General features: G+C 42.8%; 1 protein-coding gene across 6 annotated transcripts in view; it reads right to left on the minus strand.

Moving 5' to 3' along the window:
* Positions 1–8,469: 8,469 nt before the first annotated feature.
* ADD3 (adducin 3) overlaps positions 8,470–18,762 on the minus strand; it is a 103,824-nt gene continuing 93,531 nt past the window's right edge. For 5 of the 6 annotated variants that reach the window (XM_040605656.1, XM_040605654.1, XM_040605657.1 and 2 more), the window contains 7 exons: positions 17,791–17,973; positions 16,712–16,969; positions 15,490–15,609; positions 13,898–13,987; positions 12,563–12,686; positions 11,542–11,637; positions 8,470–10,859 (listed from right to left, as the gene is read on the minus strand). In XM_040605656.1, the coding sequence (XP_040461590.1) occupies positions 10,561–10,859; positions 11,542–11,637; positions 12,563–12,686; positions 13,898–13,987; positions 15,490–15,609; positions 16,712–16,969; positions 17,791–17,973 (1,170 nt within the window). In that variant the 3' untranslated portion in view covers positions 8,470–10,560. The remainder of the gene's footprint in view (positions 10,860–11,541; positions 11,638–12,562; positions 12,687–13,897; positions 13,988–15,489; positions 15,610–16,711; positions 16,970–17,790; positions 17,974–18,762) is intronic. The other variant, XM_040605658.1, reaches the window with a different exon arrangement.

Here is an 18,762-nt window from a genome sequence, read left to right on the forward strand (position 1 = left end):
TGAAAGGAAAAGAGAGCTTTTGCGTCCGCACATCGCTTTCAAGCCAAAAATGGCCCATGTAAGAAAATCAAGAATATTTCCCCTTGACACCCCTTGTTCACACAAAGCTCATTTTAAATGAAGGGATGTGACACGGTTATTTCTCAAAGTGTTCCCAAAAGGCTCAGCAGCCCCCAGCAAGCAGCTGACACCACAGGCATCCTCGCTAGACTGCAGGCAGGAGGGTGCTGGAGGGATGGTCCAGGTAACACCAACACAGTGCCTTCATCCTCACCCTGAGGAGGCATCTGGGTCACCTCTAGTACCAGCAAGCAACTGGGAGGCAGACATCAAGCCAAACGATTTGGAAGTCAGCCCAAAATAGCTGGTTATAAGAAAATCACTCCAATACCCAGATATTCTCCTATCACACGGACCCTGGCAGAGAGAAGCCTGCCCGATGTGCCTCTTCCAGGTCATTTGTGAAGCTGGACCCATTAAATAAATCTAGGAAGGACCAGCTGCTCCAGCTGAAGGTGAATGATCAGATGGAGGTGACGTACCAGCCAGGAGATCAATGCTTAAATGGATGCGGTTACTTATTAGATGTAAACACTGTTGAATAAATCTAAATAAACTCTAATTATTTATACAGCATATTCCTAATGCTGGTTGAATGTTGACTCTTGCCAACTTCAAAATAAAACTGAAGACAGGGTAAATGATTTAATGCCTCTGTAGATATAATTAGCATATGTAATATGTATATACAAATATACATAATATATATAATTATAGGTGTTGGTGTTTAAGAGAGTAGTCTAGCCAGACTGAAAGAGTAAGTACTGAAAATTTTGCTACTTCCCGCTAGAGAGGGAAGGATGCTTAAATGCACTGGAATAAGAAATTGGTAGTTGGTGTTTGGGGAGGGGAGTTATTGCCCCATGTTCCCCGTCTGCTCAGCAGATTCGACAGCCAACTTCTCCACCTCGTCCATCTATCTAAAGAACTGGGGCTGGAAGTGTCCAACATCCAGGGGCAAATACACAGCTGTGTATAAGCTGCAGCTGTTGCAGTGTATTCACACCACCTTCCGCAGGTCATTTTTGGCACCCAGTGGAGATGTAACTCCAGAAACCATGAGGCTTTGGTCCTCCGGAGCACCCGCCTGGGCCCATGCCTGCATTCCCACAACACCCAGGTGATAGAGTCCAGGCTGTGTTTGTCCTCCCCACTCTGCCAGGCTCCTGCCTGGCCCACAGGTCCCTCGGCATGGGTTGCTTGTGCTGCAGACCCCAGAGGCACCCTCAGATGAGCAAGCTGTGCTGAGAAAGGTGTACTGCCTCTTCTGCCTTCCCTTCTCCATCCCAAACACCTCGCAGGTGGTGCACAAGAAACAGCAAGGTAAACATCTTCCATTCATGACCCATCTAGGCTTTGGGCAAGGCATTAGTCCTTGTGCCTGGTTGTGTTGACAGGGAGATGCCATGCGATTGCTTGTGCGGCTGACGGATGTGCAACCACACATATTACGTGCATTGATTCTCCAGTTTTCTCAAGGCACTGGCTGCAATTTCTCTTCGCTCAAGTTTGATGTTTGGACTTTGGTGTCCAAGGGAGGGGGTTTCATGCCCAGGGAGCCTGCAGGTGGCACCTCAGCACACAGAGGGGCACAGTGGTGGCCCGCAGCATGCAGGCAATGGTGAGCAGCAAGGCAAGTCCGTCCTGCTGCCTCAGGTTAGAGCTAGATTTCTTTACAAAAAAGCAAGCTACCTTCACAGGCAGGCACAGCTTGAGACTGCATTTATACAAGTTTAATGAAGTTTTGAAAGTTTGCAGAAACTCCATTGTTCAGCTGTTAGGACAGAGGGAAGAGGAATGAGGTGATGTCCCACCAGCTGCTTTACTGCACCACGTGGCTATCGGTGCAGGGACTCAAAGTGTCCCCAAGCCTTAGTGTGTTGTGCCAAGCACGGGCTTGTGAGACCTGCTGGGGCAGGTCCCTGCATTGCCACGAACATTTGGAAACCTTTGACGGGAAGGCATGTTCATTAAGGGTCAGCTACCTGCTCTCAACACCTTGGGTACAGAAAATCAGCCATCCACAGCAACCTCCCTTTTCCCATCCCCCCGGGGGCATGGAGGAGAGGGAAGAGACTCGATTGCTGGGTTGTTCACCGGGAAACTCAATCCCTACAAGGTCCTTAGGCACAACCACTGGTTGCCATGCTGCTGGGTTTTGGGGGCTGCTTTTCCCTCTGCAGCTCGGGGGGTATTTGGCTTTTGATGCATGAAGCCAAGGGCTGAACAAGCAACTTGCTCTTCTGCAGCTCTCTCTGGCATCAGCAAATGTGCTCAGCCCTTCGAGAAAAATCGGGCCATTAATTCAAGCACCTCATTTTAGGTGATGTTTGAACTTCCTGTACCTCTGGGAAGAGAGGGATGAGTGTTGCGCCTGGCAAGGAGGTCAGAGAGCAGCCAGCAGCTGATGTGCCTAAGGTCAAAACCAGCACCAGCTGCTGGGGCTGGGAGCAGAAGGCTCCCACTCTGAGCTCTGCCAAGACAATGCCGCCACTCCAGAGCATTTCAGTTATTCCTTACAGAGCTTAACTACTCACTGTCCTGATAACCCAGAGCACAAGTTTTGTTTTTGCAAACACCATCTGCAAATGAAGAAATTGCAAAAGCTGCCACAGCATCTAGAGACACGCAGCCATACCAAGCTGCTGCTGCAAATGCAAAAGGAAAAGCGCCTGGACATTGTGACACTGAAGTAGGTGAGACAGAAAGGTACAGGATCCCTCGCACCGGTGGATACTGGTTATCTTCCCTGGAGAGAGAGGGAGCCCTGGGAAGGGCCTTCAGCTGCCCCTCACCCCTATGAGGGCTGGGCAAGGAGAACGGCTGGCCAGGATGAAGCCTCTCGAATCAGTCGCTCCTCGCATCCCTCCGGCATCCCACCTGGGACTGGCACCAAACACTCCCTCCAAACACAGGGAGGGAAGGACACAAAGCCAGGAGGTGTCCCCTTCCCCGCATGGCGATGGCAGCCGTGTGCCAGTTAGAGCAAGTATTTCCAGGCGAGGTGCCCAGCCCCAGCACCGGCAGCCGAAGCTGGCACGTTCGCTTTCCCCAGTCCCAAAGCCCTCCAAAAACAAAGCTCCCCCCTGAGTTCAGGAAAACATCACTCAGCAAAGACTCTGGCCATTTCTGAGGTCAAATTGAAGTGCAAGAGTAGGTTTGAGCTCCTAAAAATGAGACTGAAGGAAGAGCTTCACTGCCTGGAGAGGCCAGGGCTGAGCCCAGCTCTCCGCTCTGTGGTGCAAACTCCAGCTCCGGTGTGCTGGCAGAGGATGCTCGGGATCCGGCCCTGAGCACGCTGGCATTTGAATCACAAAACCCCCCACAGAAACTCCGGCAGCATCTTAATGATGAAAAAATGAAGCGGAGTCAGTCTGAAGAGACACTTGTGGGGGAAGCACCAGCCCCGCGCAACTGCGGTGGGAAGCTTTTTGTGTACACGCCAGCCGCCAGATCAGCCCTAATTGATTTTTCTCCCCCTTTTGCCTTGTTGATTTGCAGCCATTCTCACACAGCTGTAAAGGACAAGGTGTTTTTCACTTAACTTCTTCGGTTGGAGAAGACAGGAGGGAAAAAACCGGAGAGATCAAACAGCAGAGAGCAGCCCCACAGCATCGGTGCTGGGGGGCCCCTGCAGGCAGGCGGGTGCCCTGCCGGCTCCGGCAGCAGGATTTGGCCCAAGTTTCCATTGCTCTGAACTGTGGGGATGCTGTCAGAGCTGACACGCGTCTCCTGGAGCCCAGGCAGCTGCGCACAGCTGGCAGAGTGGGCTGGGCAGCCGGGCAGGCAATGAACCTCAGCCCCACATTTGCTGGCTGCTGGACTTTATTCTCTTCCTCTTCATTCAATAAATCTAACCTTAAAGTGAAAGAACAGTCAGGGGCTGCTGGCAGCAAAGGGACATGCGTGGGGAGGAGTGGAGCTGGCTTCAGACTGAGCTGAGCTGCAGCTGCCGAGGCCACTTTGGGCACATGCGGGAATCAGCTGCCCTCCAGGGTGGCCAGACAGATGCCATGCCAAGAGAGGTGCAGCCTCTGCTCCCCTGGGCTGGACCCCCGGCGAGGGCTCCCCTGGGCTGGCCAGAGCTTCGGTGGGGGAGAGAGGAGGAGAGCTGCGCGGGGGGGGCAAAAGGCACCTGCGCCCACTGACGCTGGTGAGCGGGCACCACCTCTGGGCCACGCGTCTTTGCAGGCTGTGGCAGCGACCCCGCACACTTACCCCGTGGCAGGGTTGGACCCTGCACGAAAATCACCCTGGGACTCTGCCAGGACAACGCCATGTGTTTTCCCTTTGGCCTCAGCACTAGGCCTGCTGCATGGCACAGCTTGGTTTAAAGGTTAAAGCTGAGGACCAACATGGGATGGATGCACTAATGTCACACTTAAGCATAAGATCTTAGAAGGGAAAACATCTGCATCTGTTTCATGTGAGCTCAAGCCTTTGGTTTTCTCTCTACAAGTTTGATCCAGTGCAAATGCTGACCGGGAATAGGAAAGAGAAACTGGGTAAGTCAGGCAAGACAGACAGAGGAGGAAGTTCTGCTAAACACATGCTCCGGATGCTTCCAGCCATCATTTTTCCCTTATGTGCTTCGTTTACAGGCAGATCTCAAGTAAGAAACACTGGCACCACCTTCTACTTTTCTGAGGTCAAATGTGTCTTTTTTTCTCTTAGAGACAGTTCAGAGCATCTGTCCCTTTGACCACCATATATAAGAGATGTCTTATAATAGTATATAACATCTGTATCTATAAAACATAATATATACCTATGTCTATCCTCCCCCCTCATTTTCTTCCCCTTTCTCTTGATTTTCCATGCACAACAGTTAACAGCACAAACAGCAAAGTGTTTCCCTTTTCAAGTTTGAGTAATACAGAAAAATAAGTTTAACAAACCAAAACGAAGGTCCAACTTGCCCAATATCCTGTTTCCCACAAAGACAGAGGGAAGACGCGTGGAGAAAAGCACAAAACCAGGGTGAGCACGCAGCGATGCTTCCTGAGACCTTGCCCTCAACCTCCAACAACCTGCAGGTCAGAGACAGAGTGAGACCAAGATGCCAAGCACGCCCTTGGCAAAAAAAAAAATATAATAAAATGAAAAGCAAGGAGACACAAGCAGGCTAGCAGTAGCAAAGCACACTGTTCCCTTTTAAAGAGTTAAAAAAATTTAGAATTACCCTCCAAAACCGGTGTGATTTAACTTCCGAAGCAGCAGGTTTCTCTAATATTTTAAAATAACTTTTCTCACTGCATCTTCTCACTCATCTTCCTAGAGGCACAGCTGTCATGACTTCTGGTTCTCCATTCAGGCACCCCCAGCTTACCCGAGGGGGGCATCAGCAGGGCTGTGCCCCGGCCCCGAGACACCTGAAGCTCTGCTGCTTCTCAGCCCCGTCCCGCCCTGCCCCACGCACCTTCTTCCAGGGTCTCCTGTCACTTCTGTCCCCGCCACCCAGAAATGCCAAGAGCCCTCTGGCCCGTGGGTAGGGTTGCTAGAGAAAATATTGAATGTAAGGATGTTCTTCTGCTCAGTGGAGGGAGTTCACGAGAGCAAAAAACCCCAAATGTTCTCAGCTTGCTGCAAAATCATGAGGGCACTGAGGGGAGCGGAGGAGTCTTGCCTCCTGGACAACGCCTGCTCCATTGCTGGATTTTGAAATGAATCAATATAGAAAACAAGTTCGACAGCCAGATGTCTGCTTTCATCTGGCTGCACTGGAACTGGAATAAAGCCCACAAAATCCCCACCAAAACACTTTCTTTGAAAGCTCTTTGTTAATGGCTTTCTAGCTGCAGGGAACGCAGGCAGCAAGAGTGGAAGCCTGATGATGCCATCTAAAGGCCGCTTGAATTTTCACCTTTCTAAGGCTGTGTTTGACTCAAAGACTCTCAACCACAATTTCAGAGTGTGAGCTTGTCTTTGCCCTCCATTTCTCATCAGGTTTTGTTTTGTTTGCTTATATGAGCTGATCAAACTTGACAGAAGCTTTCCATGCTGTCCACTGGTCCAAGTAAAAACTGCTGGGGTGTGTTTGCCCGTACTGCCAGCACCTGCGAGATGTAAAGCTCACGTAACCAAATACTTCCAAAGGACAAGGCTGTAGGAAAAGACAAGTTTCTCCCCGTGACATTCTGGCAATCTTTCCTCTCAGAAACCTAAACCGCTGCTGGCTTCGCAACTGAGATTAGAAATTGTGGCAAAGGGCTGAGCAATCTTTGCATCAGGGGTGGGCTTTCCACTATGCCTCTAAGAGCCTGTGCAAGTTTGGCCAGTTTGCAAGTCTCTAAACACGGGAGTTTATACAGGCTCTGTAAAAGCATATATACAGCTAAAATGTCAGAAGCACCCGCCTCCAGCCAGCGCCCTCCCAGCCTTCCTCGCTGGGCTGCTCGCGCCATTTGGGCCATACGCACGGCAATGCCCAGAGACAGGCTGCGCTCCAGGCACCTGCATGCACGCTGCCAGGCAGCTTCTAATTAGTGCTTTTCAATGAGTCCTTCACCTCATTTAACATACTGGATCCCTGAAAGAATAAACACCAACCCACGCAGCAACCCTGTGGGTGCGGGGATGCATTTCCCCACCAGTTTGCGGGAAGGGAGAGGAGGAACATCAGCGCTCACTTCAGAAGTTTCCATCAGACCCACGTGCCCAGCCTGGGACACAGTGGCCCTTTCTCCCTGTCCTTGGCTACTCAACAGTACATGTGAGAGGTTTCCACAGGGTAAAACTGAAAACAGTTTTGCAAAGCGGACATCCGGAAAATAGAAAACCCTCATCTACTGAGCAGCAGAGAAAACAGCAATGTGTGCGATGTGCTCAACAGCGTACAATAGCTCAATTGCCAAGGCAGGAAAATACTGGTCAAAATGGCCTATTACAGCCTCCAGCACATCATTCTGTCTCCTTGTAGCATCTCAAGTCTGATCTAAATAAAATATACCTCTCTCTGCAATTTCTGCAAATCAAGCAACATCTGGTTTGCTATGTAACACTCACCTACAGAACAGGCGAGAGTCTGTAAAAGCAGTGGAGAGGTGACCACTCGGACCACAACACAGATTTCAGTATGGCCACACATAGACAAAAGCAGGGTAGAAAGATGCACAACTTCATAAATCCTTTGTTTTGCTTTATAAGGGTCTTGGGCGGTAGCTTGTGTGTAATTCCTCATAGCATACACCGCTGCTGCTTATCTATACTACCCTTTCTTGGGTTAAGCATCCTAATGGTAATAATTACTTCCTATCAGGTCAACGATCCGTTCTGAAGCTTGTCCTTCCAAGGCCTCCTACTTCCCAAGACTTAAGCCTTAACATACGTTACGCCTGTTGTGAAAATCTACTTTATTTCCGTGCTTTGGCTTGCAGAATCTCAGATCCTTCTTGTAACACTGTAAGTGAAAGAGTAAGACGTAAGTGGAAATGAAGGGTCTGTTGCGGTTCGTAGACTCTTGGGAATAAAGAGAATTTGAAGAAGAAAACTACAGACGTACTTAGCTTCAGAGTGTAAGCTCCTCCGTGTTGATACAGTATCTACTTTCACGTTAGTGCAGCACTAAGCAGACTGTAGATGCTCTGGGAGACAAACAATAGTAGAGAGAGTTTCTTGAAACTTGGTGAAGATTTATTTAAAATGTTAAATCAAAATTATCCTCCCACATGGGGACCGAGTTCATGAAACTGTCACCAGACCTAGAGGGCTGGATTTTGACTTTCTTATAAACAGAAACAAAGCACTGATTTGTGGAAGGACAATGAAAACAAACATTTGTCAAAGTCCTTAAAGACATTTCACGGAGTTGATACAGCTATGAAAACATAACACTACAACTTCTGCAGCCTTAGAGACTCTGAGGTATACCATATGCTGGCAGGGCATGACACTGATGTTTTCAAATAACTTTGCATTAAAAGCCTGCCCTACAAAAAATCCCTTTGTTTTCATTAATAAACCGACAACCAACAAAAAAATGGTAATTTCCACAAGTTATTTCCCTGCTCTGTACTTACACAGCACTTAAACCACCCGAGTCCTCTGTCTCAGGCCGTCATACACAACCCCACGCTGCAGAGCAGAAGATACAGACCGGGAAGATGGGAAAGCATGCCTCGGGAGAGGAAAGCTGTAGCACGAACTCAACGAGGGCTCAAAAAAACTGCCTGACAATGCTGGTTTTTACCATGGGCCTGTCCTTTCTCATCTCTAGGATCTACAACAAAGAAAACAACTGTTCTCTAATAAGATCAGACTTTTCTCGCACAGCTTTCAGAACAAGCACAGGCAAGAAGCCATCTTCAGAATAAATTCTTGAGAAGCAATGTGCATAATCAAAGCATCTTTTCTAAAAGTGAGAGATGTAAGAGCACTGTATACAAACAAAAGGCCGCTATACAAAATCCATCTATTTAAAATACTGTTTATTTGTGATTTAACATTAATTAGCATTACATCTATGAGCAATTGCAGATAACATTTATATATTTTCCACAGGACACAAGAGTTGGCTGGCTCATTCTTTATGCCAAAGCAAGTAAATAGAGGCATTAGCAAAAGGTGCAAATAGTTCACGGTTGCATTTTAAAAAATATTTATGCACATTGCATTCATTTAGATATATTTTTAAAAAAGTTATGAAAAGCGTAGTTCACAGGTTACTGTTTCTACATATGTTGTAATACAACACAAACAATGTAGAACACAAAAAACAAAGTAAGCAACTGAAAGTTTCCACTATGATTAAAAACACTGATTCCAGTATTTAGTGATAGCTAGAAAATTGTTTCCAGGATCCATTCCAACATTGCATTATCACACTTACACAGTCAAAGCTAACCAGCCCCCAAACATGCTATAATCAACATTTTTGCATGCCAAACCACTCTCCAGCCATATTTAACAATTATATATTGATAATATTTCAACCGGCAATTTGGGAATCACATGGATCTTTAAAATGTACTTCCTATCGCGATGACTGATTTACAGACAATTTGACACAGCGAAGAAAACCCTATGTTAATTTCTATGTTTAGTTTGTATTTACAATACAGTAAAAGTACTAAAATGACAATATCAGTAAAAATGAGTAAGTGACAGTACCAACCTTACCCATGGCACTAGGCTCTGATTTGCTCTGGGTTCATCCAAAGGACAACACAGATTCACGAGACCCTTTTACAATTCAAATGAAAGTGAAGAAAAACCCAAAGTGTTGCACTCTGTATGAATCCATACAAATTATTTAAAATGTCTAATATGGAAATGTCACTTTGCTGATTTAATAAAAATATCCCACAATCCATATCATATATGTAAAAAAAATAATCACCAAACTTTTACTTTCTTTGTCTCCTCCTGTTTTCTTACTATTTCACTTTCCCTTTTAACAGTTTTGTTTCCTTCATTTGGTTATGTTAAGAGATTATTTTTCTTCATTCATTAGCAATACCATGAGAGAAAAAAACATAACCCACAAGTAATTTTTAAACATGAATCCAGTTCAATTTTATATGCTTTTATCCTTTGATTTCTAAGTCCCTGGATTCCTGAATTATATTTAAGTATACTCTAAACCAAGCATTCTTAAATACACTCTACTATTAAATGCTTGGTTCACATGCTTATAATACCTTTATACTGAATGGTATACAAACATTTGAACATATAAAATCATCTTTTTGTTTTGCCAGTTAAACTAAATTATCAATGTTAAGTGTATAAAATCCCCCTTCTTGAAAAATAAGGGTTTTCCCTCCCCAACTGATAGAATAAAAAAAGAAGTCTTCAAAAATTATATTTCACTAAAATGAAATATTTGGCAAAAAAGTTATTGAAGAATGGAATTCTTTAAACATTTTGTATAATTCCAAATAAACTTTCTCTTACACAGTTTTCCCCCTAATATTATGTGCCAGTGTATAATATTTCTATATGATCTAATCTTAAAAAAGATTTAAAGGTGTGCTGTTAATATATACCCACTCAAACAGGGGTGTGGAAACATAAAATATATGGTCGAAATCGCAATACAAAAATGTATGATCTGGTTACCAAATGAGACAGCAGTTTTAAAAAGTCATATGATTACTCAACAGTAACTTTAATAAAGACTTTAACTGTACTGAAAATTTTAAGGTCTGCAAAATACTGCAAGCAGAACTTGCTGCTGCATAGTGTGATGGTATTTGATCTTGCTTGCGATGATGGCAATTGAGCACCTGCCAGTGTAGTTCTACAAGAAACTAATGAATGTTTCCAACCCTCACAGCAATTTTGGACACAGTTAAGTGAGAGGTGAATTAATTTTCAATTAAACATGAAAGCTTTTTTTTTTTTTTTGTTCATTTGGTTGGGTTTTTTTAAAGCAAAACCTCTTCCAGTTCCTTTTTGTTTAGGCTAAAAGTCCAGTTACCGCACACCCCTAACACTACGCTGTTAATGGTCAACTTAAACATTTAAAATGTGCAATGTCTCCTCATAACAGAACTGCACTTATGCTTCTACTTTCTCCTTCTTTTTGCTCTTTTTCAGGAAGGATGGGGTGCGGAATTTCTTCTTCTTCTTTGATGGGGATTTGGAAGGTGACCCTTCAGGAGACAGGGTCTCTTCTATCTTTTCAGAGCTTTTAATTGTAATCTCTACGCTCTCCACAGTACTAGTGGTTAACTGACTGACCCTCTTGGTGAGATCTTCTTCCACGTCATGTGCATCTTCCTTGCCATTCACCACCACAACTGGCAACTCCACAGATATTAGGTTGGCATTCTGGGTGTAGAGATCTTCATGATTTTCTGAAAGAACAGACCACTTTGAAATTATTTATATATGCTATCATGCAAAAAAAAAAGCACCGAAACAGTCTGCGGGTTTGGACTGTGAACCAAAGAATGAATCCTGAAGTGCTTAGATGTGTTTTTTTCCCCCCCTCTTCATCTACGCTCTTACTTTTGCAAGCAGACAATACTGTGCAAATGTTATTAAAGGAAAACGGGCTGAAGAAGCTCTTCCAGGTACATATAAAGCTCAAGCTGTACACAGTATATACAAACACAGTCTACAGAGCATACACATGTACAGTCTCAAGCACATTCAGAATTACGCTTTACTGCAAGAGACTAATTTGTGAAAATGCAGCTATTCCATACAGAAGTCTTTGGAGAACTAGCCTTTCAAAATGCCTTCTCAGACTTTGCTAGAAAAGTCTTAAACACTTTCAGTAAAATAAAAATACACTATCTATTTCCTCCACCTTATTAATATCTAAATTTCAGTATGCCCTGTGTTGTTCTTTGTGAGAATCAGGTATTAGAAAAAAATGGGAAACCAGTGTTCTGGACAGATTCCCACCCGGACCTGGTAAAAGAGGGCTCTTTTTGGCTCAGATGACTTCATGCAAGTGTAAGAATGCAGCAGAAGACTGGATGACTCAGATTATCAGAGTCATTGGCATTGTACAGAAATTGCATGGAATACCTTCTAATTTTTCTGGGACATTTTGCGGGGATTGAGTTTGTGACTGAATTTGTGACACAGATGAACCGTCATCTGAGAATAATTCCTGTTCAGCATCTGCAGGACAAGATTTGAATTAGTAGCCATGCACAAGTAAAAAATCAAGCAAGAATGTCAGTGCTAGTGCTACAAGATTTACAGCTCTGCTAGCATTGCGTTGCTCATGCTGACATCAGGAAATCACAATACACAGTAAACTCTATAGAATTAGGTATTTACACATTTTATCTGCTAACAGTCATTATATATTAGTTCTTTAATAGCAAGCATTAAAAAGGGTGGCAGGGTTGCATTCCAAGTAGCATGCCCCATGGTGGTATCTAGCCGTGGATCACACAGTTTGCTGTTACGGTAAGCTATTACGCTATGCCCTGGATGTGATATATAGCAAAATTGTTCTATTACACATTAGTGAGGAAGAATGTACAATAAGTGTTATTGGTGAAAAAAATACTAAAAAATCAACCCTGAATTAGTAATTCCCTGTGGAACAGCAGTATTGGAAGAAGATGTAAAAATACATGAGTCTTGCACATTGGGAGTATAGAAGAAAATTAAAGAGGCCAACAACAAACATCTCTGTAAACTTTTGCTCAGCTGGGCACAGACCTGAGCAAACTTTGATATCAGCTTTGAAGAGGAGGTTGGACTAAGATGACCTTCATGGGCTCTTCCAACACAAGTTATTCTAGGATTCTGACAAAAAGTCATTATAGTAAAGTGAGTTTTTGTCAACCCCATTTCTGTGCAAACCTTCCATTGCTTTAATTTTAGCACAAACCAGGGTAAAAAACCCCTCCAACAAACAAACAAAAACAAACCAAATATTCTACTCTCTCAAAGAATGATTAGTTCTAAAGTAGTTGCCAACAGTACATGCTAATAATTAACATATATACGTTTTTAACAGTACATGTTTTCAAACTAAAAGTGAGATCATTATTAAAGTGTAACCCCCAACATTTAAAAATGCAACACTGACCTTCCAACCCTTGCTGCTTGCGCTCAATTGTTCTCTTGTACTCTTCCAGTTCCTTTTCTGTGAGATGGCTGAACGGGTTGGGTGGTGCCGGTGGCGCGTGCTCATCATCTTCAAATTGCATTGGCTGGAAAAGAGAAAACCACAACATTTAACAGTTAAAAAAAAAAAAAAAGAAAAAGCAGCAAGCAAGACATACATGTTTAATGTCCAAAGTTTGGTGACACCAGGTTGGCAGGGAACACAGAAAAACACAGATGCATTCAGAGGAGAATTACCCCATTTAGAGGCATTCACATAGTGATGAATACTGACTACTGAGCTGTAAATCACCATCCTTTTGCAGCAGCACAATCATTATTTGAGAGGGTTTTTTTGTATCAAGGGGCAGCTTCAGAATACAGACCTGTCTCAAGAGCTTACACTTCAGGGACTAATACACTTCTCAGAGAAGTGAAAGTCCTTTAACAACAGGATTCAAAAATAAGGTTTCCTAAGTTTTCTGCAAATGCCCCAAGTTCTAGGAATTTCTTTTTGTAGGGAAGTGACTGTGCTCACGCTCCAGTTTAGGAATCTAACTGGAAGAGCCATAGAAGGGATGGATCTTACAACAACAAAATTAAAATAACTCTCATGTTGAAAGAAAATGTGTTTGGAAAATACCCTTTTTGCCTGAAATAAATAAGCAAATTCAGTGTTATCTCAAAAGAATACTGGAAACCAAAATGAGGAAATATGTGTACTATCCCATGGATGGTTGGAAACTCTTAGAACTACAGAATTCCAATTACAATTCATCACAGTTTGTTAGATAAAGTTATTAGGAACATCTGTATTGTTTGGAAGTAAGTATATTCTATTCAAGAAAAGATTAGTGTGGACAGGTAAGAAACAGGAAACCCTCCCTCCCTCTCTCCCAAGAAGAATCTTGTTTCTAATGAAAGTTGCCTTCTACATGGTCACATCCCACCTCTTAAATTCAGTTATTTCTGGGCCTCAATGGTTTCCTTTAGTAGTGGCTCCACACATTGATGAAAAGATTATTTTTGGCACCGTGCACTGCAAAGTTCATCCTCTCTAGCTTCAGTTATCTTAGACAGGGTTCCTACTCCATTAATACGAATGGCAGGCAAACTTACCATGCATATCTCCGTTTAAAACTAACATTTTAAACCTCTGAAACGAAACGTGAATAAAATGTATCACATGTCCAAAATCTGGCATTAACATAATCAGTTCTAACAAAGCATTTAAAAAGAAAATGGCCCAAGCTGATGTTTGAAATACAGACAGCCAAATAACCCAAATATGTACATCAATTAATTATGTCCTACTCACCGGGCTCGGCTTTTTATCCACAACAATCCCAGCGAGCAGCTGAGACTGTGGTCCTGCTGTCTTTAGGTCATATCGGTTTTGCTCCCTTATCTATATAGAGAAAATAAACCAGATTAGAATCAGGTATTTATCTTTAACAGATCCTGTGCCCATCAGCTTTGCAAAGCCAGTAGCACAGGCAGTAGTGAAAGGCTGGAGGATCAAGCTGTATGCTGCCGCACCTGAAAATTAAGAACTCTCTTTCTACCTCTGAATACGCTGCACATGCTGTTCAGCCCTCTGAGTACTCCCAAATATCCACCCTCCTCCCAGCCCCTGACCTTCATGCAAGCCACTATTTAGAAATAAGTTTCAAGGAACAGTATGTCTCTGAACCGGTCCTCTCCAGCCCATAAATCATAGAATCATTTAGGCTGGAAAAGACCTTTGAGATCATCTAATTCAACTGTGAACCCAGGACTCCCAAGTCCATCACTAAACCATGCCTCTGAGCACCACGTCTACGCATGTTTTGAACACCTCCAGGGATGGTGATTCCACCAACCCCCTGGACAGCCTGTTCCAATGCTTGACCACCCTTTCTGTGAAGAAATTTCACCCAATATCCAATGACACATGTTAAGCTAGTGGAGAGATCTCTGTGGTCACAAAGGTTGGTAAAGTTTTTCTTTCCATGAATAGCTCACTATTTTCCACAAACCAACAGTCCTAGCTTCACATTGTCAGTGCGTAAGATTGACTGATCAGATATAAATACAAATAAAGATCATATAAAAAAATTTATACAGCAGAAAAATAAGAATAAACTGTCTAATAAGACAGCAACATGCATGGATCATTGTCTGGGACTTGTATTACTAATCTTTAAATGATTAGAAGGAGCCTTTCCAGTTCTAAGGAAGGGAGTTGCTCCTTTCTAACTCCAGTTCAGTCCCCACGGATGCTGATACAATGCTTTCCAAGAAAGAAAAAGAAAAAAAGTAATCAAACGGAAAGTGTCCTGAATATCTGTTAATAGAGTTATACCTCGGGTGGAGTATTTGGTCAGTCTGATAGTCAGCGTCTTATGTGCTGGAAGGGAAAAGCAGTGAGATATTTGTGTTTACAGAGAGGTCCAACAATAATCTCTTTTTTTTTACTGCCACTAGGAAGTGGATTGGACCATAGAAACTCCAGCTTAATAAGGGCTAGGCAAATTAATACGGAACAGAGTGAGATTACAGCCCGAGATCGAGTCATGCTGTAGATGACACACAGCAATTCAGTTCATCTTGACACCTAATTATCCACTAAAAATAATGCTAAATTGCAGAAACTACCACTTCTAATCTATCATTTCCACAGTTAATACTCATCCTTCATCAAACTACTGCATTCAAAATGTATATATATAGTGTATGTATCTACAGATTTCACATGTATCATACATTTAAATACATGGGGTTTAGTGAAAAATCACATACAATGTAAAAAACTTCTCAGCAAAATCAGAACATTTGAAAATGTTATGTTACTGCTGTATTGAATCATTACTTGAACATACAATTTTATTTGGAAATGTTACAATTTTAATTTCATTACACTTCTTTTACCTTATTTCTCTTTTCCAATACTTCACTTGGGTTTGTATTTAGAGGAACAAATTGGTTTGGATCTTCAATTTTGATTGGCGTTCCTCCACTAGTCTTGGAGGAGTCATCAGCTTTCATCCACTTAAAGGGAAAAAAAACAAAAACCAAAAAGCTAAAAATTCCAGCATGATGGAGAGGAACAATTCTCAGTGTTGTCCTACTGTTAAAGAAGAGATATAAGGAAAGGACTTTCTGACTTTATTGTCAATTCCACATGACACCCACAAAATAATCTAACTTCTTACAGGTTTGAGTGTTTGCCCAAGAGGATTTAAGTTGCCTTGAACATGTATCACCAAGACTACTTTTTTGTAAACACTGAAATACATTCCTGAGGAATGCAGTACTGTGTACTAATGAAGTTATATTTAGAAAGGATCGCCCGTCCTAGTAACTTGCAGATACATCCACCAGCTCCAGATACTTTGTTCACCAACCAAAGCAACCAACTTCCACCGCTGCTAACCACACATTTTGTCTATAGGTTTTTTTTCTTTAAATCAGTTACTGAGGGTGTTTCTCCCAAATGTAAGTTTCAAAACTCGCTAGCCTGCCAGCAGGAGGAGCTGATGCTTTTACAGTTGTACTATGCAACTGGGAGTAGCCTGATGGCAAATAACATGCTTCTCTGCTCCTTAATCCCACAAGAGCTACACTCCTCAAACTGGAAACACAGTGGAAGCTTCTTGGTGAGCTGAAGGAGGAGAAATCTCGGTCATCATTGTAACTAGTAGTATGAACAGGCCCTTCAAAGTTTTCAGTAGGCTCACAAACAGTAAAGGGGCAGTTAGAGATGAATTAGAGATTGTGCCTCCCCCATCTAGAGAAGAGAACAACCACTGGGTGATTAAAAACCTCACTATGGTGGATAATTAATAGCACAAAAAGATGTAATAGAAAAACTTTTCCACTTCAGGAATCAGAAGAGCTAGTAACAAAAGGGAAATCATTGTTCAATTTTGTCACAAACACTTACTCTTCCAAACAGTTAACCCCCACTCCCCTTTCCCAGAGGGGGCCCTTAGGACTAAGGGCATTTGGTCTCCCCAGAGTCTCTTTGTCTGCTTTTATTTAGTTGATAAACTTACTTGCTATTCTTGTTAAAGATTTCCTCATATAAACTGTGCGTAATTTAGTTTCAAGTAGTGCAAAAACTAAGTAACTGCCTAAAATATCTACCTACCGTAATCTTAGTCCTGGGACTGGTTTCCCCGTTCCAGGACTCCTCAGGCACATTAACTTTCAAGTATGTGTTTGGCGAGTTCAGCCATCTTGTCTTTTCCCTCTGTTGCCTCTGCGCCAGGAATTTCAGGGGGGAAAGCGGGACTGTATCATCTTCAAAGGAAAAGGCAGTCACAGTGGCTGGGATCTCAACGTCACTCTTATGTCTGGGTTTTTCTCTGACTAATGGTTGCCTATAGGCATAGCCAGTTCTGTATCCCTATGGAGGAGGGGAAAAAAAAAAAAAATTCAAATAAAAGTAATAGATAAAATCAGGAAAAGGTATCCAAAGAAGTCATGGGAGTTTTGTGCTGCCCTATACGCATTGAACAGGTCCACTGAGCTCTTCAGAGAATGGGCTAGTGTTGCTGTCCATCATTCATTCATACTGTTAACCGTCAAGAGACCCATTTACAATACAGGATGGTAGCAGCTGGACAGGACCTCGCTCACCCTTCACCCTCCTGCCACCTTCCTTCAGTGTGTGAACACCAAATGACTCCCTGCCCAGGTTATGACCTAGGTAGGGTTCATGATGACATTTATCTGTCTTGGGCAACGGCACAGCCTAGTTCACAACAATCCCCCACTCCTCACTCTATTTGTACTGAAGGCTGTTGCAGAATTCATTGTGCAGAGAAACAGGCATTTCAAACAAATAATAAACTATAATCTTATCTCCTAATATTAGAGTTAATAACAAAATATAGAGGGAATCTGCCATGTCTATTTACTAGGTGGCGATTCAAATATGTTTTTACTATTAAGTTACTATAAAGAGCAAATATGTTTGTGAGATGGGTCAGACAAAATTTAAGTTCAAGACATAAATTCTTACCAAGACAGAATACTACTGTCAGATACAGTGACTTAATAAAAACCAAACCAAGCAGAAGCAACTTCATATACAATAAAAATTATTCCACCTTAATTTGCAAACTCACAAAGAAACCACAAAAAAATAATTTGCTTTGCAGAAGCTAATCCTACACTCAAAAGTTTACAGAGACTACATGGTCAACACCATCAACATGCTCTCACCAGGTTGTCCAGCATCCGCATGAGCGCTTCAAATTCTTGCTCCCCAACTTTCCATTTTTGTTGTGAAGCCATATTAACTCCACCTCCTCCAGTTGCTGCCACAGCGTGTGTGGAAGGCTTGAACTTCTGCAGGTCCAGTAGCAGGAGATTGTCTATCCCACCTGCTCCAGCTAATGCATGAACCTAGAGACATCAATGAGCATACTTCGTTTGTGGAAAAGCTTTTGGATCCTTTCCTTTTCTGAATTCACAGGAGAAACATACTTAAACACCAGCTGCAGTTATTCCTCAGGCTAGCTTTCTACTGTGCAAAAATGTATTAAAATATATAGCAAGTGATTCTTATGGAAAGGATGACAGTATCTGCTAACAATTCCACTTCACAAGTAGACTCAAATACTAACTTTCAGAGTACCTTAGAAAGGTCTTTCTGCATCACAAGACTAAAATTTTTCATTTTTATATCCATTTCAAAACAAGCGAGTGATCAAACTCAAACAGCAGGGCAACGGAGGAAAGGAGTGGGAGACTGCCATTTGCACCTCCAAATGCCTGCTTGGGAGGAAGGGATCACTGGAGAACAAGAAAGAGCAAAGTGAAGTTTCTGGGGATGGGCTTAAAGAGTTATGGAAGGTGAGGACACTTTCAGTGGTCTCTCTTCACAGGTTATAGATAACATCTAGATACCGAACTAGGTAGGTAGACAAAATGGAAACAACTGATTTTGGGTCTCAAGTTATTTTTAAATACAATACCCTCTACCATTGCTCCAAAGACCTTGTGTTTATTTGGTTTTCCAAAGCCTTGTTACCACAGGGAGAAGCTTCTTTTCTTGTCAAAACATTCAGCTTTGATAATGAGCTGGATGTTGAGAGATCTTAAGTCACACTTTCATACGCAGTGAGTACCACCAAATCTATTACCCAACAGATTCTCTGCATGAAGCTCACCTGCCCACAGCATGGAACAAAA

Source organism: Falco naumanni, chromosome 9 (genome assembly GCF_017639655.2).
Source record: "Falco naumanni isolate bFalNau1 chromosome 9, bFalNau1.pat, whole genome shotgun sequence".
Classification (NCBI taxonomy): Eukaryota; Metazoa; Chordata; class Aves; order Falconiformes; family Falconidae; genus Falco; species Falco naumanni.